The 21,034-nt window shown below is 66.5% G+C and overlaps 1 protein-coding gene across 1 annotated transcript; it reads left to right on the top strand.

Annotated features, from left to right (window-relative positions):
- The first annotated feature begins 4,443 nt into the window (after positions 1 to 4,443).
- On the top strand, positions 4,444 to 20,157 carry ARRB1 (arrestin beta 1). Its single transcript, XM_086739831.1, has 16 exons — positions 4,444 to 4,869; positions 11,016 to 11,046; positions 11,869 to 11,929; positions 12,526 to 12,570; positions 12,825 to 13,021; positions 13,584 to 13,643; positions 13,751 to 13,818; positions 14,641 to 14,776; positions 14,865 to 14,949; positions 15,039 to 15,111; positions 15,884 to 16,021; positions 16,222 to 16,305; positions 16,723 to 16,746; positions 17,364 to 17,434; positions 17,726 to 17,777; positions 18,586 to 20,157. Exons 1-16 carry the CDS (start codon positions 4,850 to 4,852, stop codon positions 18,695 to 18,697), a joined length of 1,257 nt encoding a protein of 418 aa, XP_086595957.1. The 5' UTR covers positions 4,444 to 4,849; the 3' UTR covers positions 18,698 to 20,157.
- The last annotated feature ends 877 nt before the right edge of the window (positions 20,158 to 21,034 follow it).

Raw genomic sequence — 21,034 nt, 5'->3', positions numbered from 1 at the left:
CTGTCCCCCTGTCCTCTCACACCCCCCTGTCCCCCTGTCCCCCCTGTCCCCCTGTCCCCCTATCCCCGTGTCCCCCTGTCCCCTGTCCTCACACCCCCCTGTCCCCCTGTCCCCCTATCCCCGTGTCCCCCTGTCCCCCTGTCCTCACACCCCCCTGTCCCCCTGTCCCCCTGTCCCCCTGTCCCCCTGTCCTCACACCCCCCTGTCCCCCTGTCCCCTGTCCCACCTATCCCCGTGTCCCCCTGTCCCCCTGTCCTCACACCCCCCTGTCCCCCTGTCCCCCTGTCCCCGTGTCCCCCTGTCCTCACACCCCCTGTCCCCTGTCCCCCTATCCCCGTGTCCCCCTGTCCCCCTGTCCTCACACCCCCTGTCCCCTGTCCCCCTATCCCCGTGTCCCCCTGTCCCCCGTATCCCGCTCTCCCCCCACATCCCGCTGTTCCCGTGTCCCCACAGCCCCCACGGCCCCTTCTCCCCCCGGCCCCGTGTCCCGCCACATCCCCGTGTCCCCGTGTCCCCTCTCCCTGTGTCCCCCGCTCCCCGAATCCCCTTGTCCCCGCATCCTCACATCTCCATGTCCCCGTGTCCACTTGTCCCCCTATGTCCTCGTGTCCCCTTGTCCCCATGTCCACATGTCACCGTGTCCCCACGTCCTCACATCCCCATGTCCGCATGTCCCCACGGCCCGTTCTCACCCGCATGTCCCCGTGTCCCTCCACATCCCCGTGTCCCTGTGTCCCCGCATCCCCACGTCCTCACGTCCCTGTGTCCCCTTTGTCCCTACGTCCCCATGTCCCCCTCTCCCCACATGTCCCCATGTCCCCGTGCCCCTCCATGTCCCCATGTCCCCCACATCTCCCTCTCCCCCCATATCCCCACGTTCCTGTATCGCCCTGTCCCTGTGTCCCCATGTCCACGTGTCCCCCTGTCCCCATGTCCCTTTGTCCCCATGTCCCCTTGTCCTCATGGGCCCATGTCCACTTGTCCCCCTATGTCCTCGTGTCCCCCTGTCCCATGTCCACATGTCCCGTGTCCCCATGTCCTCACATCTCCATGTCCCCCTGTCCCCATGTCCCTCTGTCCCCGTGTCCCCTTGTCCTCATGGGCCATGTCCCCTTGTCCCCATGTCCACATGTTCCCGTGTCCCCATGTCCACGTGTCCCTTGTACCCCCGTCCCTCTGTCCCCGTGTCCCCATGTCCACATGTCCCCGTGTCCCCATGTCCCCATGTCCCCTTGTACCCGCTGTCCCCGTGTCCCCAGTTGGGGAAGGGGGGTCCCAGAGGGGGCTGGGGCAATGGGGTGACAGCCGCAGTGTCCCCAGGACTCCTGGTGACACCGGGGACCCGCTGACCCAGCGGGACCCCTCGCCCAGGGACCGGACCCCGCGGGGGATGTGGGGGCCCCGCAGAGGGGATGGGGGGGGTGTGCACTTTGGGGAGGGGCGGGGGGCACGTGGGGGGGCGTGTGCACGTGCAGGTGTGTGCACGTGGGGTGTGTGCACATTGGGGGGTGGGCACGTGGGTGTGTGTGCGTGTGGGGGATTGTGCACGTGTGTGTGTGCGCACAGAGCTGTGTGTGCACATGGGTGTGTGTACACAGGGGGTGAGTGTGTGTGCACGTGGGTGTGTGTGCACAGGGGAGTGGGTGTGTGTGCAGGTGGGGGGTGTGTGTGCGTGCACATGGGGGTGTGTGCACATGGATGTGTGTGCACGTGGGGCTGAGTGTATGCAGGGGTGTGTGTGTGCACATGGGTGTGTGTGCACATGGGTGTGTGCACATAGGGGGGTGTGTGCACGTGTGTGTGTGTGTGCACATGGGTGTGTGCACATAGGGGGGTGTGTGCACGGGGGTTTGTGTGCACATGGGTGTGGGTGTGTCTGCACAGGGGTGTGTGTGTGTGCACGTGTGTGTGTGTGTGCACATGGGTGTGGGTGTGTGTGTGCAGGTGGGGTGTGTGTGCACGGGGGGGTGTGTGCACATGGGTGTGTGTGTGCACGGGGGGTGTGTGTGCACGGGGGGTGTGTGTGCACGGGGGGTGTGTGTGTGCACAGGGGTGTGTGCACATAGGGGGGTGTGTGCACATGAGGGGTGTGTGTGCACGTGGGTGTGTGTGTGCACGGGGGTGTGTGCACGGGGGTGTGTGCACGTGTGTGTGTGTGTGCAGGTGGGGTGTGTGTGTGTAGGTGGGGTGTGTGTGCGCACGGGGGTGTGTGTGCACAGGGGTGTGTGTGTGCACAGGGGTGTGTGTGTGCACGGGGGTGTGTGTGTGCACAGGGGGGGTGTGTGTGCACAGGGGTGTGTGTGTGCGCACGTGTGTGTGTGTGCACAGGGGGGTGTGTGTGCACAGGGGTGTGTGTGTGCACGGGGGTGTGTGTGTGCACAGGGGTGTGTGTGTGCACAGGGGTGTGTGCGCACGGGGGTGTGTGTGTGCACAGGGGTGTGTGTGCACAGGGTGTGTGTGTGCACGGGGGTGTGTGTGCACAGGGGTGTGTGTGTGCACAGGGGTGTGTGTGTGCACGGGGGTGTGTGCGCACGGGGGTGTGTGTGCGCACGGGGGTGGTGTGCACAGGGGGGGTGTGTGCACAGGGGTGTGTGTGTGCACGGGGGTGTGTGTGTGCACAGGGGTGTGTGTGCACAGGGGGGTGTGTGTGCACAGGGGTGTGTGTGTGCACGGGGGTGTGTGTGCACAGTGGGGGTGTGTGCACAGGGGTGTGTGTGTGCACGGGGGTGTGTGTGTGCACAGGGGTGTGTGTGCACAGGTGGGGGTGTGTGTGCACAGGGGTGTGTGTGTGTGCACGGGGGTGTGTGTGCACAGGGGTGTGTGTGTGTGTGCACAGGGGGGTGTGTGCACAGGGGTGTGTGTGTGCACAGGGGTGTGTGTGCACGGGGGGTGTGTGTGCACAGGGGTGTGTGGTGTGTGTGTGCACAGGGGGGTGTGTGTGCACGGGGGGTGTGTGTGTGCACAGGGGTGTGTGTGCACAGGGGTGTGTGTGTGTGCACGGGGGTGTGTGTGCACAGGGGTGTGTGTGTGTGTGCACAGGGGGGTGTGTGCACAGGGGTGTGTGTGTGCACATGGGTGTGTGTGCACGGGGGGTGTGTGTGCACGGGGGTGTGTGTGTGCACAGGGGTGTGTGTGCACAGGGGGGTGTGCGCACGGGGGTGTGTGTGTGCACAGGGGTGTGTGTGTGCACGTGGGTGTGTGTGTGCACGGGGGTGTGTGTGCACAGGGGTGTGTGTGCGCACGGGGGTGTGTGTGTGCACAGGGGTGTGTGTGTGCACAGGGGTGTGTGTGCACAGAGGTGTGTGTGCACAGGGGGGGTGTGTGCACAGGGGTGTGTGTGTGCACAGGGGTGTGTGTGCACAGGGGTGTGTGTGTGTGTGCACAGGGGTGTGTGTGTGCACAGGGGTGTGTGTGTGCACAGGGGTGTGTGTGCACAGAGGTGTGTGTGCACAGGGGGGGTGTGTGCACAGGGGTGTGTGTGTGCACGGGGGTGTGTGTGTGTGCACGGGGGGTGTGTGTGCGCACGGGGGTGTGTGTGTGCACAGGGGTGTGTGTGCACAGGGGGGGTGTGTGCACAGGGGTGTGTGTGTGCACAGGGGTGTGTGTGCGCACGGGGGTGTGTGTGTGCACAGGGGTGTGTGTGCGCACGGGGGTGTGTGTGTGCACAGGGGTGTGTGTGCACGGGGGTGTGTGCACAGGGGGGGTGTGTGCGCACGGGGGTGTGTGTGTGCACGGGGGTGTGTGTGCACAGGGGTGTGTGTGCGCACGTGGGTGTGTGTGTGCACGGGGGTGTGTGTGTGCACAGGGGGTGTGTGTGTGCACAGGGGTGTGTGTGTGCACGGGGGTGTGTGTGCACAGGGGTGTGTGTGCGCACGTGGGTGTGTGTGTGCACGGGGGTGTGTGTGCACAGGGGGGTGTGTGTGTGCACTGGGGGGTGTGTGTGCACAGGGGGGGTGTGTGCGCACGGGGGTGTGTGTGCGCACGGGGGTGTGTGTGTGCACAGGGGTGTGTGTGCGCACGGGGGTGTGTGTGCACAGGGGTGTGTGTGCGCACGGGGGTGTGTGCACAGGGGGGGTGTGTGTGCACGTGGGTGTGTGTGCGCACGGGGGTGTGTGCACAGGGGGGGTGTGTGCACATGGGGGTGTGTGCACGTGACTTTGCGTGCACGTTGGCGCGGCTCCTGTGCGCGCACACGGGGGTTCACCTGTCCGTGAGTCGTCCCCCCCCCCCCGCGCATGCGGGCTCTCTCCCCCCCCCCCTCACCGCACTCCGCGGCTGCACGTGCGTGTGCGTGCACGGGGGGGCGCCCCTCCCCCTCGCCCGTCTCCGCGCGCGCGCGCAGGGCGCTGCACACCCACCCCTCCCCTCCCCTCCCTTCCCTTTCCCTACACCCCCCCCCCCGCCCCGCTCTCCCCACGCGCGTGTGGCCCCGCGCGTGTCGCCGCCCCCCGCCCGGGGGCCGGGCCGCTCGGGGGCGGGCGGAGGCGGCGGCGGCGGCGGCGGCGGCGGCGGCGGCGGCAGCGGCAACGCCGCGGGGCCGCGCTCTCGGCAGCGCCCGCACCGGAGCCGAGCCCAGCCGAACCCTTCCGAACCGGTTCGACCCTTTCCGAACCCTTCGGAACCCGTCCGAACCGCTCCGATTCTTTCCGAACCGGTCCGATCTCTTCCGAACCCTTCCGAGAGGAGCCGAACCGTTCCGAGCGGAGCCGAACCGCCCGTACCGGGCCGTACCGGGCCCCGCGCCCGCCCCGCCGCCTCCCACCTCTCCCCTCCACCCCTCACATCCAGTAATTTTCCAAGCCCGGTCGGCGCTTCCCGGTTAGAGCCTGCCCGGAGGATCGGCGGGGCCATGGGAGACAAAGGCACCCGGTGAGTGGGGCGGGGGGGGGGGGAGGTTCGTGGGGAGGGGGTGCGAGGCGGGAGGCGAGGGCCGGGGGTTGCGGGGGGGGGAGCCGGGGAGGGGGTAGCGGGAGGTTTGGGGAGCGGGTCCTGCACCCCCCCCGCCACGGCTCGGAGCTCGGTTGCTCCCTTCCCATCTGATTTGCGAGCCTGCGTGGGTTTTGGAAGCGAGCGGGGGGGGGGGGGGGGGGGGAAGGGGGTCACCCCGGCTCTGCCCACTCGTGATTCGGGTGGGAGCCCGCACCCGGGTGCAGGACCCCCCTCCCCCCCCGCCCCGTGGCGTTTGGGGGGTGGTGGGGAGCACGTGCCGGGCCTGGAGGTGCGGGGACCATGACGGCACGCGACGCCCTGGTCCCCTGGGAGCCGCCGCCCCCCGGGGACCCCACGGGGACCCCACGGGAACCCCACGGGGACGGGGGTCCCTCCGGCCACCCTGCGTCTGCGGGGGCTCTGCGGCAGCGTGGACCCGGGGAGGTGCCCGCCCCGAAAAGGGCTTTCGGGGTGTGGGGACCCCGAGGGAGAGCCCGCTGACCCCCGCCAGCCCGTGCGTGGGGGGGGGGGGGGGGGGCTGGGGGGTGTCCCCGGCGACACCCCCGCCCCGGCTGGCATCCTGTCACCCCAGTCCCTCCCTGACAGCTCTCCGTCCCCTGGGCCTCCCCGTCGTTAATTATTTAGGGCTGGCTACTTAGGGGCGCCCGCCCGCACCCCCTGACACCGGCGCGGGGGTGGCCTTGCCCTCCCCTGGGTACCCCCCCGTGTCACCTGGGTGGGTCGATGCCCCACGGCAGGAGGAAGGGACGAGGTGGGGGTCCGGCCTTGCTTGGGCAGAACCTTCCAGAAACGCTGCAGTGTTTCGGGTGGCAGGGTGGGATTTGGGGGGCTCCCGCTGACCCCTCAGCATTTGGGGGGGGGGGGGGTGAGGGGTGCTGTCGCTGCGGGACGGGCTGCTGGGGTACTGCTGTCCCGGCCGTGACCGCCAGCATCCGCATCCCCCCCCGGCTCAGCATCCCGAATTCTCGAGAGCCGGCGCGTTGCACCCCTGGAGCAGGCGAGGAACCCCCGAGAGTCGGGGGGGGGAGGGGGGGCCGAGGGGGATGCCCCAATTTGCAACAGCAGGTCTGGAGCACCCATCGGGTGCGATCCCCGGGACGCAGCCGCTTCGGTCCCGGGAGGTTTTCGGGTGGCCGGGGAGCGCGTGCAGGCAGGAGAGGCAGGAGCTGATGAAGATGAAGCTGATGAAGCTCCCTGCCCACGCAGCGCGTACGGAGGGAGCCGGCGCGGGCAGAATTAGGCTGATAAATCTCCCTTTCAGCTCCAGCTGGGAGCTGCCGCCCCAAATCTGCTCAGATTCATCCCAAAGCCGGGGGGTTCGGCCGCGGGAGCCGATTTACCGTCGGATACCCCGGAAGCATCATTTCTGCCGATTCCCCCGGTGCCAGCGTGAGGCCACCCCGCTTTTCTGCCGCCGGCCGGCCGCGGCGTCGCCAGGTTTGGGGTCCCCCCCTTGCTCCCGGCCCGGCCCCGGGGGAGAGGATCGCGGCCGGGGTGCAGGCGCCGTCCCCCCGGCTTTGGTGGGGGTGCTCAGGGGAGCGCGGCTCCGTGCGTCATCCCGCCGCCGTTCCCAGCCTCCTGCCGAGCCCCCTTCAAAGCCCTGCGGTGGGAAGAGCCGGAGGAAGCGGCTCGGCGGAGTAAACAGGCGAGTTTGTGGCCGCTGGCACCGCCGGGGAGCGGGCCAACCCCGGCCGCCGCCGAACGCGCCGCTTAATTATTTGCAGCTTCTCCAAAAAAACGCGGCCCCCTCCTCCCGCTCTTCCCACCCAGCGCCCAGCCGGGGCGGGTGCAGCCCCACGGGCACCCGCCGGCCTCCGTGGCCCGGGGGACGCTGGGCCCGCGGTTCGAGCCGCGGCCGAGGGCGGTTTTTCGGTGATCAGCGGCGCTGGGAAGCGCCGGGGTGGTCCTGGCACGGCAAAGCCCGCCTCGGTGGCGCCGGGCGCCCCTCTGCACCCGTTCCCCCCCCGGCCCCAGCGTCCCATCCCGCCCCTTTGCAGCATCAAACCGCGCTTCGCAGTGCCGGCATCCCGGTGCATCGCCGCTCCGGATGAAGCCGTAGGGTCCGGGAGCGGAGCGGGGATCTTCGCTGGGAAGAGAAGGAGCCCTGGAAGGTGGCCCGGGAGGGGAGACTCCTGCTTCCTGAATGTTGTTTGGAGAGCAAACTCTGGTAATAACAGCAGGATCCAGACACATCCCGGATCCGCGGCCAAGGCGTTTCCTTGCCAAGGAAGCCGGGCGAAGCTCCGACTGGACCGGAGGATGCTGCTGCCGAGCGCGGCGGGAATGCAGCCGGGATGCTCCTGCTTTGGGATCGGCTGGCGCGGTGTTCCGGGCTCATCCCGGCGCGGCTGGCGCGGAGCCACTGGCGGGTGATGCCGGAGCGTGTGATGTGGTCGTTGGCGGCTCCCGTTATCCCCGGAGGTCCCTTCTAACGAGGCGCTGGCTAATTAGAGCCGCCCGCCGGCCTCGTTAGCTCCCGAAAACCCCGACTCCGCCGCCCCGAGTTCAAAGGCGACGGACGGCGTTGCCGTCAGACCCCCCTCGCTCCCAGGGGAATCGCGTCCTCGTCAGATCTTCCCCACGCAGATCCAACGGACCCCGCTCAGTTAGCAGCCGCGATCGTTAGCCCCGAACCGGCTCGTTAAGGTACAGGCTCAACGGCGGGGCGCGGGGGGCGGCGTGGCGTGGGGCCCCCGCGGTTGGAAGTCACCGGTGGGCAGCGGCGGCGGCGCCTTCCTGCCTCGCGTGCCGGCCTTTCGACACCAGGAAGGGCTGGAGGGGCAGGGCGGGCTCGGCGCTTCCTCCTTCCCTCCCTCCGGATCCAGCAGCGGGCCGGGGTCCCCCCTCGGCGCGGAGCGGGTGCTGCGGGGCGAGAGGCCGCCCCGTCCCCGCGTGCCCCCTTCCCCGCTCCCCTGGGTGCTTCCGGAGGGAGCTGGCCGTGGGGGTGTGCGCCCGTGGGCTGTTTGGGGGGGCACCCCGGCCTCCCGCACCCACGCTGCGGGGCTCCTGCGCCCATGGTGTGGGGCCGTGCAGGACTTCCGCGCCCGCAGCGTGGGGCCGGGCGCTTTTTGGGGTCTGTGGGGCCCTGTGGGGCTGCGCGTGGCTCCGTCCCGCGGCGTGGGGCCGGCGCGGGTGGGTGGCGGGGAGGAGCGGTGAGTAATTGTTTCCTGCTCGGCACGTCTGCGGCGCCCGCCATCGATCTGCGCCTTCCCCGGGGTTCGTTAGCGGCTTCGTTTGGGCGGGAGGCAGCAGCGGAAGGGGTCCTGGCAGCGGGAGCAGAGGAGCCGCCATCCTTTGGCCGCGTTTCCCGGCGTTCCCCGGCACGGCTCGGGGTCAGGATCCGGCACGCCGAAACATCCCGGGGGTCCCCCTGTAAAATCTCGTTAATTACCCAGAAACAGCCCCCTGTTAATTGCCCCGGGCTCTCAGGAGGGTGGCGTCACCCCCTCCGTCACCGGCTCCGGAGCCCGGATGCTCTGCGCATCCCTTGGCCTTAAAATCCAATTAATTAATTAATTGTGGGGAAGGGGAAATGCCGAGTGGCGACGCTGCTCGCCCCAGACCCGTTATGTCCCCGCTCCTCGGCCTCGTTTGTTTAATTGCGGCGGCGTTCCCGTTAACGGTCCCGTGTGCCGGGGACCGCGGTGCCGGCAAACCCTCGCGCCGAGCATCCCGCCCCTGGAAGAGCTCTGGGCTGGGGACACTCAACCCCAAATCCCTGAGGAGAGGCCGCCCTCGGCCCTGCGGCTCTCGGGGATGCGGGGACGCAGGGATGCGGGGACACTGGGAGGCGGGAATGCAGGGACACAGGGATATGGGGACACTGGGATGCAGGGATGTGGGGATGCAGGGATACAGGGACTGGGGATGCAGGGACACAGGGATGTGGGAATGCAGAGATATGGGGACACAGGGATGCAGGGACACAAGGCTGCAGGGATTAGGAATTGGGAGACACAGGGAAGCAGGGATGTGGGAATGCAGAGATACAGGGATGCAGGGATGCAGGGACACAAGGATGCAGGGATATAGGAATTGGGAGACACAGGGAAGCAGGGATGTGGGAATGCAGAGATACGGGGACACAGGGATGCTGGGACACAAGGCTGCAGGGATTAGGAATTGGGAGACACAGGGAAGCAGGGATGTGGGAATGCAGAGGTACGGGGATGCAGGGATGCTGGGACACAAGGCTGCAGGGATTAGGAATTGGGAGACACAGGGAAGCAGGGATGTGGGAATGCAGAGATACAGGGACGCAGGGATGCAGGGACACAAGGATGCAGGGATTAGGAATTGGGAGACACAGGGAAGCAGGGATGTGGGAATGCAGAGATACGGGGACACAGGGATGCAGGGACACAAGGCTGCAGGGATTAGGAATTGGGAGACACAGGGAAGCAGGGATGTGGGAATGCAGAGGTACGGGGACACAGGGATGCTGGGACACAAGGCTGCAGGGATTAGGAATTGGGAGACACAGGGAAGCAGGGATGTGGGAATGCAGAGGTACGGGGATGCGGGGACACAGGGATACCGGGACACAGAGCCGGGCCCGCGGGGCCGTTGGGAGCCAGGCCCGCGGACACGCAGGGACACTTGTGCCACCCCTGCCTTCGGGGTGGGTGACGCTCAGCCCCGGCTCAGCACCCTGCCCTCCTCCTCCTCCTCCTCCTCCTCCTCCTCCTCTTCCTGCCTGGGCTTCCCCGGTGCGGGAGCCGCTGCCGGAGGAGGCGGCTGGGCTGGAAGCCGATGACGGAAGGGCCGTTTCCCGGCAGAACCAGGCGTTATCCCTCGCAGGGAAAAGCTTTTCCCGGTTGCTGAGGAAAATTTCCTCAGCGCTGAGCCCTTTCCTTGTTGGAAAAGCGGCTGGGGAAAGCGGCTCCGTTCCCGGGAATCCCAGCCTCCTCCCGGAATCTCCCTGGGATTCCAGAGACAGTGGGAATTCGCTCCCCGAAGGAGCCACGCCGCTTCCTCCTGCGCCGCGTCCCGCTCCCCGTCCGGCTGCGCGCGCCGCGGAGCCGGGTGCTGCGGTCCCCGGGGGACGCCTGCCGGGTGACGGTGCCACCGGCCCCGACGTGAGGGTCACCCCGACCTCGTGGCCAGGACGGTCCCGGCACGTGGCCGCGGGGACCGGGGTGCTGCTGGCTTCCCGGCGCGTCCCGCCGCCTCGCCACGGTGATGGTCGCCCCCCCGGCTCCGTCACCGGGCGCTGAACCGGCACCGCCGTGTTTTCCATCCCGGCTTGTCCCCAGCAATCCCGCTCTCCCCGCCCGCCCCTCGGCGCGGAGCGGCCCAACGCCGACAGCGGGACGTCGGCCGCGGGGTGAGGGCCCGTCCCGGCAGCGCCCGGAGGAGCCCCTCATATTTCGGCGAAGCCGAGCGACCGCCCGTCCTGGGAATTGTTTTTCCCGACCCGAGCCGCCGTCGCTAATCTTGCCGGATGGTTTTAATGGAATTTAAAGGCGAGGAGGGATTATCCGAGGAGAACCCATTACGGGTGGCTTCGTGCCAGGGCGAGATCTTAGCGGCTTCCGAAATCCGGCGGCACCGGGCGAGGGAGCCCTGCCCGCCCCTGCCTTCTCCCCGCCTGCAGCGGGCAAATCCGAGACGCTCCGGCGTTCCCGGCGCTCGCACCGCTGCGTTGGACCCACGTCCTTCCCCCGGCACCCGACGGGGCTGCGCCGGTGGGTGCCTCTCCCCCGCAGGGACCCTTCCCCGCGCCGACCTTCTCCGGCCTGGAATGGAGACGCCGCGTCCGGCTCCTGGGCTGGGCTGGGAGCAGGGCCCGCGCGCGGCGCCTCGCGCGGAACCTCGCGCTCCGCTCTTTATGGCAGGGCCTTTGCGCAGCGCCTTGCACGGCACCTTGCACGGCAGGGCCTTTGCACGGCCCCTTGCACGGCCCCTTGCACGGCCCCTTGCACGGCCGAGCTGTTGTGCAGCACCCTGCGCCGCACGGCGTGGGTCCCGTGTGGGTCAGGTACCGTCGCCCGCCCCCCGGCGCGGTGCGAGCGCAGCACCCGTGGGTGCCCCAGCCGCTAACCCCCCCCTTTGCTCTTTCGCAGGGTGTTTAAGAAAGCCAGTCCCAACGGGAAGGTAAGCGGGGGGCTGCTGGGGGGCAGGGGGGATGGGGGGGGGGGCGCCGCTTCCTGGGGTGATCCTGGGAGCCGTGGGGGGGGGACAGGCACATACCCAGACCCCCCCAACACGCCCTGCTTGCCTCAGCGTCCTGCTCCACCAGCAGGAAGGGAAACTGAGGCACGGGGGAATCGGGGGGGGCTTGTCCTGCGTCGAGGGCTTGGGGGGGTGGGTGCTGCGGTGCGGCCCACCCCGCTCGTGGGGTTTTTGGGGAGACTCCCTGGTGTGGGTGCGGCGGCTCCCTGCCCCGCGGTGGAGGGAAATTCTTTATTTTTAACTAAATGGGATGAGGCTGCAGTGGGGAGCTTACTGGGATCCTACTGGGATTACCGGAGCCAAATGGGATTTGGCGCTGGGGATGGTGAGGCGGGGACGGTCCAAGCCAGCATGGAGCTGGTGTCCCCTCCCCGTCGTGTGTCCCCTGGAGACGACGCTGCCCCCCCGGGTGACGCGCCTGCACCCCGTGCCTCCGTTTCCCCGCCGGGAGGGTGACGCCGTGGGGCTCAGCCCTGCCCCCCCGGCAGGACCCGCGGGGACAAGCCCATGAGGTGCCACTTGGCCTGGACCTAAATGTCCCCAAACTCCACCTGCCTCCGGGTGCCACCAGGTCTGGGACATCTGGAGGGGTTCCAGGCTTCGCCTGAGGTGCCGCTGGCTTTTGGGTGCCATGGGGGCGGGGTGGGGACTGACCCCAGTGGGTGCTGACCGCACGGGGGGGACGCCGGGAGCTCTGCCGGCACGGATCCTGACCCCCCGCCCCGTCCCCGTTTCTCCCCGCAGCTCACCGTCTACCTGGGGAAGCGGGATTTCGTGGACCACATCGACGTGGTGGACCCCGTGGGTACGTGGGCTGGGGCGGACTGGGCTCGCTGGGGCGGACTGGGCTCGCTGGGGCGGACTGGGCTCGCTGGGGCCTGGGGGAGCGGGAGGAAAGGTTTTGGGGAACGGGGACCCACAGAGAAATGCCCCGGGGATGTCCCCGTCCGCCGGTGGCGGCTGAGGGACGGCCGCCGGAGGAGCCCCGGCCCCGGAGGAGCCAGAAAACAGCCGGGTTTGAAAAATATCTGCATTTTATTGCTCGTTTGGCTCCCGTGGGTTAATTACCCCGTGAGGCAGAGCCCGAAGCCCCCGTGTCCCACCCTGCAGAGAGAAGGCTTTAAAAATATGCAGAAATTAAAAAAAAAATAATAAAAGTACTGAGATACATCCATTTTTGGTGGCAGGCACATGGCTGGTTGCGCGTGAGGAGCCGGGCACCGATGTCCCCGGTGTCACCCCCCTCATGTCCCCGCCTCGTGCCTGTCCCCCTCCTGCCACCGTGTCCCCCACCCTGTCGCAGTGGCAGCTCTCCATATAAAAGGGGACCTTTTTGTGTCGCACGTGTCCCCCCGTTGTCCCCGCGGCCGTGTCCCCTGACCCCGCGGCGTTCCCTTGCAGACGGAGTGGTGCTGGTGGATCCCGAGTACCTGAAGGAGAGGAAAGGTAACGGCTCCCTGCGGGGTCCTGGCGCCACGGAGGTGGCACCGCCACAGGGGGTGGCATCTCTGGGCCCTCGGGTGACGTTTTCCAGCCCCCCGGGGATAGGGGGGTCCTACAATGGGTGCCCCAGGGCACGGCCCTGGGCTGCGTCCCCATCTCCCCACCGTGGCACCACCGTTGACCGTTTGAGAGCCATGGTGCCGCCACGCCGTGGTGCCGCCCTACCACCAACCTCCACCCCTTGTCACCCTCCCCAGTCTTCGTGACGTTGACCTGCGCCTTCCGCTACGGCCGCGAGGACCTGGACGTGCTGGGGCTGACCTTCCGCAAGGATCTCTTCGTGGCCAACGCCCAGGCCTTCCCACCCATCCCCGAGGAGAAGAAGCCCCTGACGCGGCTGCAGGAGCGGCTGATTAAGAAGCTGGGCGAGCACGCCTACCCCTTCACCTTCGAGGTGGGGTGGCAGCGGGCGGCGCTGCTCCTGAGCGCTCTTCCCTTGCTGCTGGAGGGGGTGGTGACCCACCCGTGGGGACGCTGAGGTCCCCTCCGGCCCCGGAGGGTCGCGTTTGGGAATGAGGTGCCGCCACTGGTGATGGAAATGCAGCTGGATCTTAGGGAAAATGCCGTGGATCTTAAAACTCCGGAGTGAAAAGCAGCCATCAGCGGGGAAACTGAGGCACGGGCTGCGTGTGAGCGCAGGGGCTCCATGCCCCGAGCGTGACCGGGGCGGTGACACCAACCTGGGCTGCTCCCCCAAAGCAAAGCAGGGCTTGGGCAGCTCCGGTAGGGAACTGGGGGGGGGATAGACCCCCATTTTGTGCTCCCGCACCCCAAATTTCCCCGGTGACACCCCCCTGAAGTCAGGTGGGACGTGGTGGCATTTCCCGCAGGCTTGCACGCGGCCCTGAGCCCCTGCGGAACAATCTTAATTCCTCCAAATCCCCCAGATTAACAAAAAAAAAACCCCAAACAGTGTCTTTTGTGCAACCTTTTGAGATTTTCCTTTTCCCCTTCAGATCCCCCCCAACCTGCCTTGCTCCGTCACGCTGCAGCCGGGTCCCGAGGACACGGGGAAGGTAAGGTCCACCCGTCCTCGTGGCACTGGGCAGCGGTGACCGGCCGGGGGTTGGGGTCACTCCTTGGGGGGTGCAGAGGGGTTTCTCTGCCTCCTCCTGGTTTCCAGGCCTGCGGTGTGGACTACGAGGTCAAAGCTTTCTGTGCGGAGAACCTGGAGGAGAAAATTCACAAGAGGTGAGCGGAGAGGATCCATCCAACCCGGGTGGGAGCGGCATCCTCGGCGTGCTGGCGGGGACCGCGACCCGGCAGTGGGAAAGGGGCGCCCTGGTTTGTACCCACAGTGGGTGAGATGGGGATGGGATGGAGATGTCCTCCAGGATGGAGCTGGGATGGAGATGAATTCCAGGATGAGGCAGGGATGAAGATGTCCACTAGGTCTGGAGTTGGGATGAAGATGTTCACCAGCCTGGGACCGGGACAGAGTTGGCTGGGCTGGGTCTGGAGCTGGGATGAAGATGTCCTCCAGGCTGAGATCGGGATGGAGATGTCCTTCACGCTGGGGCTGGGACAGGTGTTTGCTAGTCTGGGGCTGGAGTTGAGATGATGATGTTCACCAGGATGGAGCTGGGATGGAGATGTCCTCTAGGCTGGGGATGGGACAGAGATGTCCTCCAGGCTGGGGCTTGGATGGAGATGGACAGAGGTGTTCCCCAGGATGGAGGTGGGATGAAGCTGCTTTCCAGGGTAGGGATGGGTGAGAAATGATCTAAGGGTTGGGATGGAGACATCCACCACTGCGCTGTGGGCAAGGAGCCCAGCCCTGGCGTGCCGTGGGGCCGTGCAGGCAGCGTGGCGCGGCCGTGGGGCTGCCCTCTCGCAGCCCAGATGAACTGGGCATCCAGGTGGGACCTCCCATGCCATCCTTCTCCTGACCCAGCAGAGTGGAAGAAAAGAGGGATTTGACCCCAAAACAGGCCAAGAGGGAGGACAGCCTACGGGCAGAGCTGCCTGCGGGCAGCGGGACGCTTGGGTTCTCCTCTCGCTGTCTCCCCGCAGGAACTCGGTGCGGCTGGTGATCCGTAAGGTCCAGTATGCGCCGGAGAGACCCGGCCCCCAGCCCATGGCGGAGACCACCCGGCAGTTCCTCATGTCGGACAAACCGCTGCACCTCGAGGCGTCCCTGGACAAGGAGGTGGGCGAGGACCGGGATGGGAGACACTGGTGGGGCGACCTCAGGGAGGACGGGGACCTCACTGTCCCCCTTCCTTTGCTCCCCGTAGATCTACTACCATGGAGAGCCCATCAGCGTCAACGTCCACGTCACCAACAACACCAACAAGACGGTGAAGAAGATCAAAATCTCAGGTGAGGAGCACGGCTTCGCCCGCGCCGGCTGCCCTCCCAGTCCCCCCGGGGCCCCTCGCCGACCCCCATCTCTCCGTCTCTCGCCCCAGTGCGCCAGTACGCCGACATCTGCCTCTTCAACACCGCCCAGTACAAGTGCCCGGTGGCCGTGGAGGACGCCGAGTGAGTACTGGCTGCTTGGGGACATCGTGAGGGGCCCTGGGGGGAGGAGGAGCCTTGGAGGACTCCTGCCCCACTGCAGCCCCTTCAGAGCAGTGGGATGTTGTGTTCAGCGAGCAGGTCCTGGTGGGAGGAGCAGGGAGGTGGAGACACTTTTTTTGATGGCATCCTCGGGGACATCACGCTCTTCGTCCTCCCGGCTGGAGATGAACTCCGGGCTGGGGCAGGGACAGATGTCTGCTGCACTGGGTCTGAAGTTGGGATGGAGATGTTCACCAGCCTGGGATGGAGATATCAGGGCTGGATCTGCAGTTGGGATGGAGATATCGGGGCTGGATCTGCAGTTGGGATGGAGATGTTCACCAGGCTGGGTCTGAGTCTGGGTCTGGAGTTGGGATGGAGATGTTCACCAGGCTGGGGCTGAGTCTGGGTCTGGAGTTGGGATGGAGATGTTCACCAGGCTGGGGCTGAGTCTGGGTCTGGAGTTGGGATGGAGATGTTCACCAGGCTGGGGCTGAGATTGAGACATCGGGGCTAGATCTGGAGTTGGGATGGAGATGTCCTGCAAACTGGGTCTGGGAAGGAGATGTCCTCTAGGCTGGAGTTGAGGTGGAGATATCCTCCAGGCAGGTCCTGGGAAGGAGATGTCCTCCAGACTGGGCCTGGGACAGAGATGTCCCTTGGGCTGCGCTGGAGATCTCCAGGGTGGCCCATGGGGTTGTCGGAGATGGAGGGTGGAGCTGGAGCTCTGGCTGATGGTGGCTGTCATCCCCAGCGACATGGTGGCCCCGAGCTCGACGTTCTGCAAAGTCTACACCCTGACCCCCTTCCTCGCCAACAACCGGGAGAAACGGGGGCTGGCGCTGGACGGCAAGCTCAAGCATGAGGACACCAACCTGGCCTCCAGCACCCTGTGAGCCCCCCGCACCGACCGCCCCGGGGTCCTGCTCCCTCCGGCGGCGCTGGGGGGGCTTGGGGGAGGACTGAGCCTTGGTGGGCACCCGGCTCATGTTCCCGGGGTGATGCTGGGGGTGCAGGAGACCCGGTGGGGGGACCTTTGGGGCTGGTCTCCATGGGTGTCTCCTCGCTGAGCCCCGCCTGCCCTTCCTGCAGGTTACGAGACGGCGCCAACAAGGAGATCCTGGGCATTATCGTCTCCTACAAGGTGAAGGTGAAGCTGGTGGTCTCGCGAGGAGGGTGAGTGTTGGGGTCCCTCCCCGTGCTGCACCTCCTCTCCTCCCTTGCTCTTTCAGGGCTTGGGGCCGGCCTCGGCGCGTCCCCCCCTCCTCCCGGGATGCTGCGCCGGTCCCGGGATAACGCAACTGCAGCAGAGCCCAGCTCTGGACCAGGTGGCCCTTCCTGGGGACACCGGTGGCGGCTGCCGGGGAGGGGTCGTTAATCCTTACAGCCACCCCGCTCGCCCCCTTCTCTGTGCCGCAGCCCCTTTTGCAGGATGGGGCCCCTCTTGCACCCTTCCCGTGGCGCGGATGGGGCCCATCACCCCCCCAAATCTCCCCTGGGACTCAACAGCATGGCGGGGGGGACACGAGGCGGGGGGGTCGCGTGTCCCTGGGGGACGGTGACTGATGTGTTGTCTCCTTTGACCCACGCCAGCTTGCTGGGAGACCTCGCCTCCAGGTAACGCCCGCGACGCTCCCCCCTGAACGCCCCCAAATCACTGCTGCACCCCCCAGCCCCTCGGTCCCCTCCACCGCCACCTTGACCCAACGAGACGCCACCGCCGTTGGGGTCACCGCTAACCCGACGCCGAAAGCCAAGCAGCCCGCGCAGACGGGGCCGGGGGCGGTGGGGCTGATGAGTTGTGGGGCGGGGGACGCCGGCGGGGGCCCACCCCTGCGTCCCCCCGCCCAGCGCCGGCGTTGCCCAGACCCCCGCTGCCGTTCACACAGCGCTGCCGGCACGCAGCCTCCAGCCGGGGGAGTGGGATCCCCAGCTGCTGCTAAGCTGCTAAAAGGCAGATTTTTTATTTTTTTTGCTGCGCTCGTCTCCTCCCTCGTGCCCTCTGGCTGGCCCCGCAGCCGAGGGGGAGTTGTGCCGCTCCCAAACCGCGGGGTCACGCTCGAGCCAGAGGCGTTATGGCTGCAAAGAGGCTACGCCGAGGATTATAGGGGTTTTTCCCCGGCTTTGCGGTCTCTGAATGCGGGACGCTGCTCTGCCCCCACCCCAAATTTGCCCCGCTCTGCCCGCAAAGTGCCGGCGGGCAGCCCCGTGCTTGACCCCGCCGTCTCTTGCAGCGACGTGGCGGTGGAGCTGCCCTTCACGCTGATGCATCCCAAACCCAAGGAGGAACCGGCACACCGGGACGGTGAGTGCCTGAGCCGGGTGTGGGGCAGCCCCCTCTCGTGGGGTGGGGTGGGGTGGGGGGGCAGAGGGGTCAGCCCACCCCCTTATCTGTCCAACGGAGATTTTCAGCTCCCGTCAAGCCCGCAGCGCCCCGTTCGCAGGGCAGCAAATCCCCGGGGTTAAAAGCGTGGGGGTACCCCCGTCGCCCCGGTGCAGCCAAACCCGGGGTGGGGTCGCACCCACGCGGTGGGCCGGCGGTGACGACCTCGGCGCCCGCGGTGACTAACCCTGTGCCGTCCTTCCCTCTGTTCAGTTCCAGAGAACGAAGCTCCCATAGATACAAATCTGATAGAGCTTGACACAAAGTAAGAGACGCAAAAAAAAAAAAAAGAAAAATAATTCCCTGCGTGGGGTCCGTGTGGGAACACAGAGCTTTGGCAGAGCGTTGCATGGCCCCCCCCCTAACCCGCTAACGCCTGCCGCGCCGCGGCATCGGCACGCGCCGACTAACCCCGCGCGCGTCACCCGTAACGCATGCCGTGCCCGTCTCTCTTCTCTCTTCCCTCGCCATTTCCCTGCATGGCTTTCCGAAAAAAAAAAAAAAACCCGGGAGAAACCGCAGTAAGAACCGCGGCGGTCGGGGAGGGGCGTCCCCGGGGCCGGCAGCGCCGCGGCCGCGTTGCGCCAGCCGGGTTAATCCCTAGCTCTGTGTTTGTGCCGGGATAAGTGGTTTTGGGGAGATTTTTTTGTGGTGTTCCGCCAACCCAGCCGCTCGCCGCGGGGCTGCGGTCTCTGAGGAGCGGAGCAAACGGTCAGGACAGCCCCGGCGATGCCGATGCAGCGCTGCGTCTGCTGCTCACGACTGCGCATCGCTCCTGGGCCGCTCGCGTTCACCGAGCGAGCACCGAGGCAGGCACGCATCTGGGGGCTTTCTTGGGGGGTGCAGAGGGCAAGCACTGGAAAAGCTTGGAAAAAATGAGGTTTTTTTTTGCCGAGGGACGGGGTTTTTAGAGCCCTCTGAGCTGCTGAAATACCGCGCTGCAAGCTGAGCACGCGGGAGCGCGCCTGCCTTCGCCGTGCGAGCCGGGACAGCCTCGCGGTGGGTGCCCCAAATCTCGGGCTCGCCGCGCACCCCGCCCCCCCCACCCTGTAAATCCTTTCTGTCTCTGCTAGCGACGACGACATCGTCTTCGAAGACTTCGCCCGCCAGCGACTCAAAGGCATGAAGGACGACAAGGAGGACGAGGAGGAGCGGACAAACTCCCCGCAGCTCAACGACAGATAAGCGAACCGCCCCCCCCCAGTTCGCCGGGCCGGCGCGCGCCAGTGACACCCATGCGTTAGGCTTCTTCTCTTTTGTATAATTATTAATTTTGTTTTCTACCTGTACCGGGAGCCTGTGGATGGCCCGATGGCGACAGCAATTATAACCTTCCAGCTGTGCCGTGTTGTCACTCTTCATCCAGCTGCTGTTTCCCGTGCAGGGCGCGGCCGGAGGGGTGCTGGAGGCAGGGTGGGGGGGCTGCGGGGGTCGCAGCACCCCTCGCTTTAGCCCCCCGCCTCCTCCCCGTCCAGCCCCTTCCCCTCCTGCGCTCAGAGCTCTTTCCTGTGAGCTGCCTCTTTTACGCGTTTTATATGAGTCCAGTCTCGACACCAGTTTGCTACTGGGAGGGAGGGGTGCAGGGAATGGGGGGTTGGGGGGGGGTCTTTTCTAGGCAGCTGGCTCATGGGAAAGGGCACCCGCGCGCCTTGGGTGTCCCCTGCCTTCGCCCACCGCCCGTCCCCTCTGGTCTGGCCCTGCTGCATGTGTTCCCCTCCCCGGGATGCGCCAGCCTGGCTTTAACCCTTAGACCCTGCCCAGGACCCGAGCCCAGCCGCTCCCCGGCGAAGGCGCCGGGATTTGGAGCTGGTGGGACGGGTGGGCATCGCTCCCCCCCTCTGCTCTCACCCCCAAATCCTCCCGAAGCGGCCAGCCCCGGGGTTTATTCTTCAGCTGCGTGGGTTTTCACACCGATGCAGCCTCCCTGTAGGAAGCAAGCTCAGGGCCGGGGCAGGCCGGCGGATTCGGAGCCAGGTCTCGGAGCCGGGGCCGGCAGCGGGGACGCGCAGCCCCCGCGGGTCCGTGCCATCAGGCACGCGACGCTCGCTCTGCGAGAGGCTGCAAACGCCTCTGGGCACAGCAGGGTCTCGTTCCCTCTTCCCCCCTGCGCTGCAAAGCTGCCCCGGTCGATGTTTTCCCCCTCTCTGTGCCTGCATGGGGGTCGAGCACCTATTTGGGGGCAGGGAGGGAAGCGGAACACAGCCTTTGCCGCCCCAACCAGTGTTTCAGCAGACGCTTGTGCCTCCCGGCACGGCGGTGCCCGTCCTGGGTCTCCCTTGTCGGGTGCTCGGGGACCCGTCCCACCCCAGGGACCCCCGCCGGGGTCTCCCACCACCGACCGGGAGGCCGGTCTCACTATTTATTGTGCCGTTGCGGTCAGCGTTGTCGTCTGAGAGCAACCCGTGGGGTTAGCTCCGTCCCTCCCCTGGTGGGGGGGGTGCGGAGCTGAGCCCCCGCCCTTATTTTTGGGTGAAGCTGATGGGCAGCGTGGTACTTTTTGTAAAGTGGTCACTTTGTACTGTTCATTGATACCCGCTTCTTTGGTTCCTCCCCCCTATCTGTGATGTTTCTGTGTTCTGTCAAATAAATTATTCTAGTTTATTAAACTCAGAAAAAAAAAAATAAAATAGAGTCCCAGCACTGGACACTTGTGTTGGCTCAGGAGAAGGGAGCTGGCGCAGCCCGGGGGTCTGCTACAACCAGGCACCCGGTCGCAGTGCTGGGCGGGGTGCGGAGCAAGTCCAACGCAAACTCCCAAAAGCAGATTTCCTCGTCTCAGCACCTCGCGGTCCCGCTGCTCCTGTCCCCAGCTGCGCCTTTCCTCACTAGCACATTCATTTATTCATGCGTTAACGAGCGAGTAAGGCTCCGGCAGCGTCCCAGCTCCAGCCCCGGTGTTTCCAGCACCCCTGCGGCCGCTGCCTGCCTGCACGTTGGCGCTGGGACACCCCTGCCTGGTCTCCGGGATTCGGCGCTGCCTCAGCTGCCCCTCCAAACCCCCCAGCTCCTCTTATCTGGCTGCAGGAGACTCTGGCCATCGCGTCTCTCTGTTCCCCGACGTGTCCTGGCTTCCAAGCTGACACAGACGCAGCGGGTCGATGCTGTTTTGGCTCCTGGCCTCGGCTCACACCAAGCGTCCACGTGCACGCGCGCGCTCTGCGAGCTTCAGGCTGTAGGAGAAACCACAGAAATCGATGCTGAAATGCCGCAGGACTCGCTCCAAGCTGTCTTTTACGTCGAGGCAGCACATGAGAGCCGCCTGCCCTGGCACGACCTGCGCAGCTCCCACCGCCCCGGCACCCTCGTCACTCTTGGCCAAGGTCTGAAATGTTGGTCATCTCCACGTGAGCTGGGACGCCCTCCTAAAAGCCCAGTGCAGACGGACACGGCCACCGCGGGAGATCCCACTCCTCCTGCCAAGGAGCAGGGTGAGCAGCAGCACCTGCCCTGCTCGCGGCCGCTCGGCTGAGCCACCCCGTCCTGTGTCACAGCACCCATGATGGCGCGGGGACACGCCAATGT

This window comes from Chlamydotis macqueenii, chromosome 1 (genome assembly GCF_036417535.1).
Source record: "Chlamydotis macqueenii isolate bChlMac1 chromosome 1, bChlMac1.mat, whole genome shotgun sequence".
Classification (NCBI taxonomy): Eukaryota; Metazoa; Chordata; class Aves; order Otidiformes; family Otididae; genus Chlamydotis; species Chlamydotis macqueenii.
Note: the sequence above shows the minus strand (reverse complement) of the source record. Positions and strands in the feature narration are given on the sequence as shown.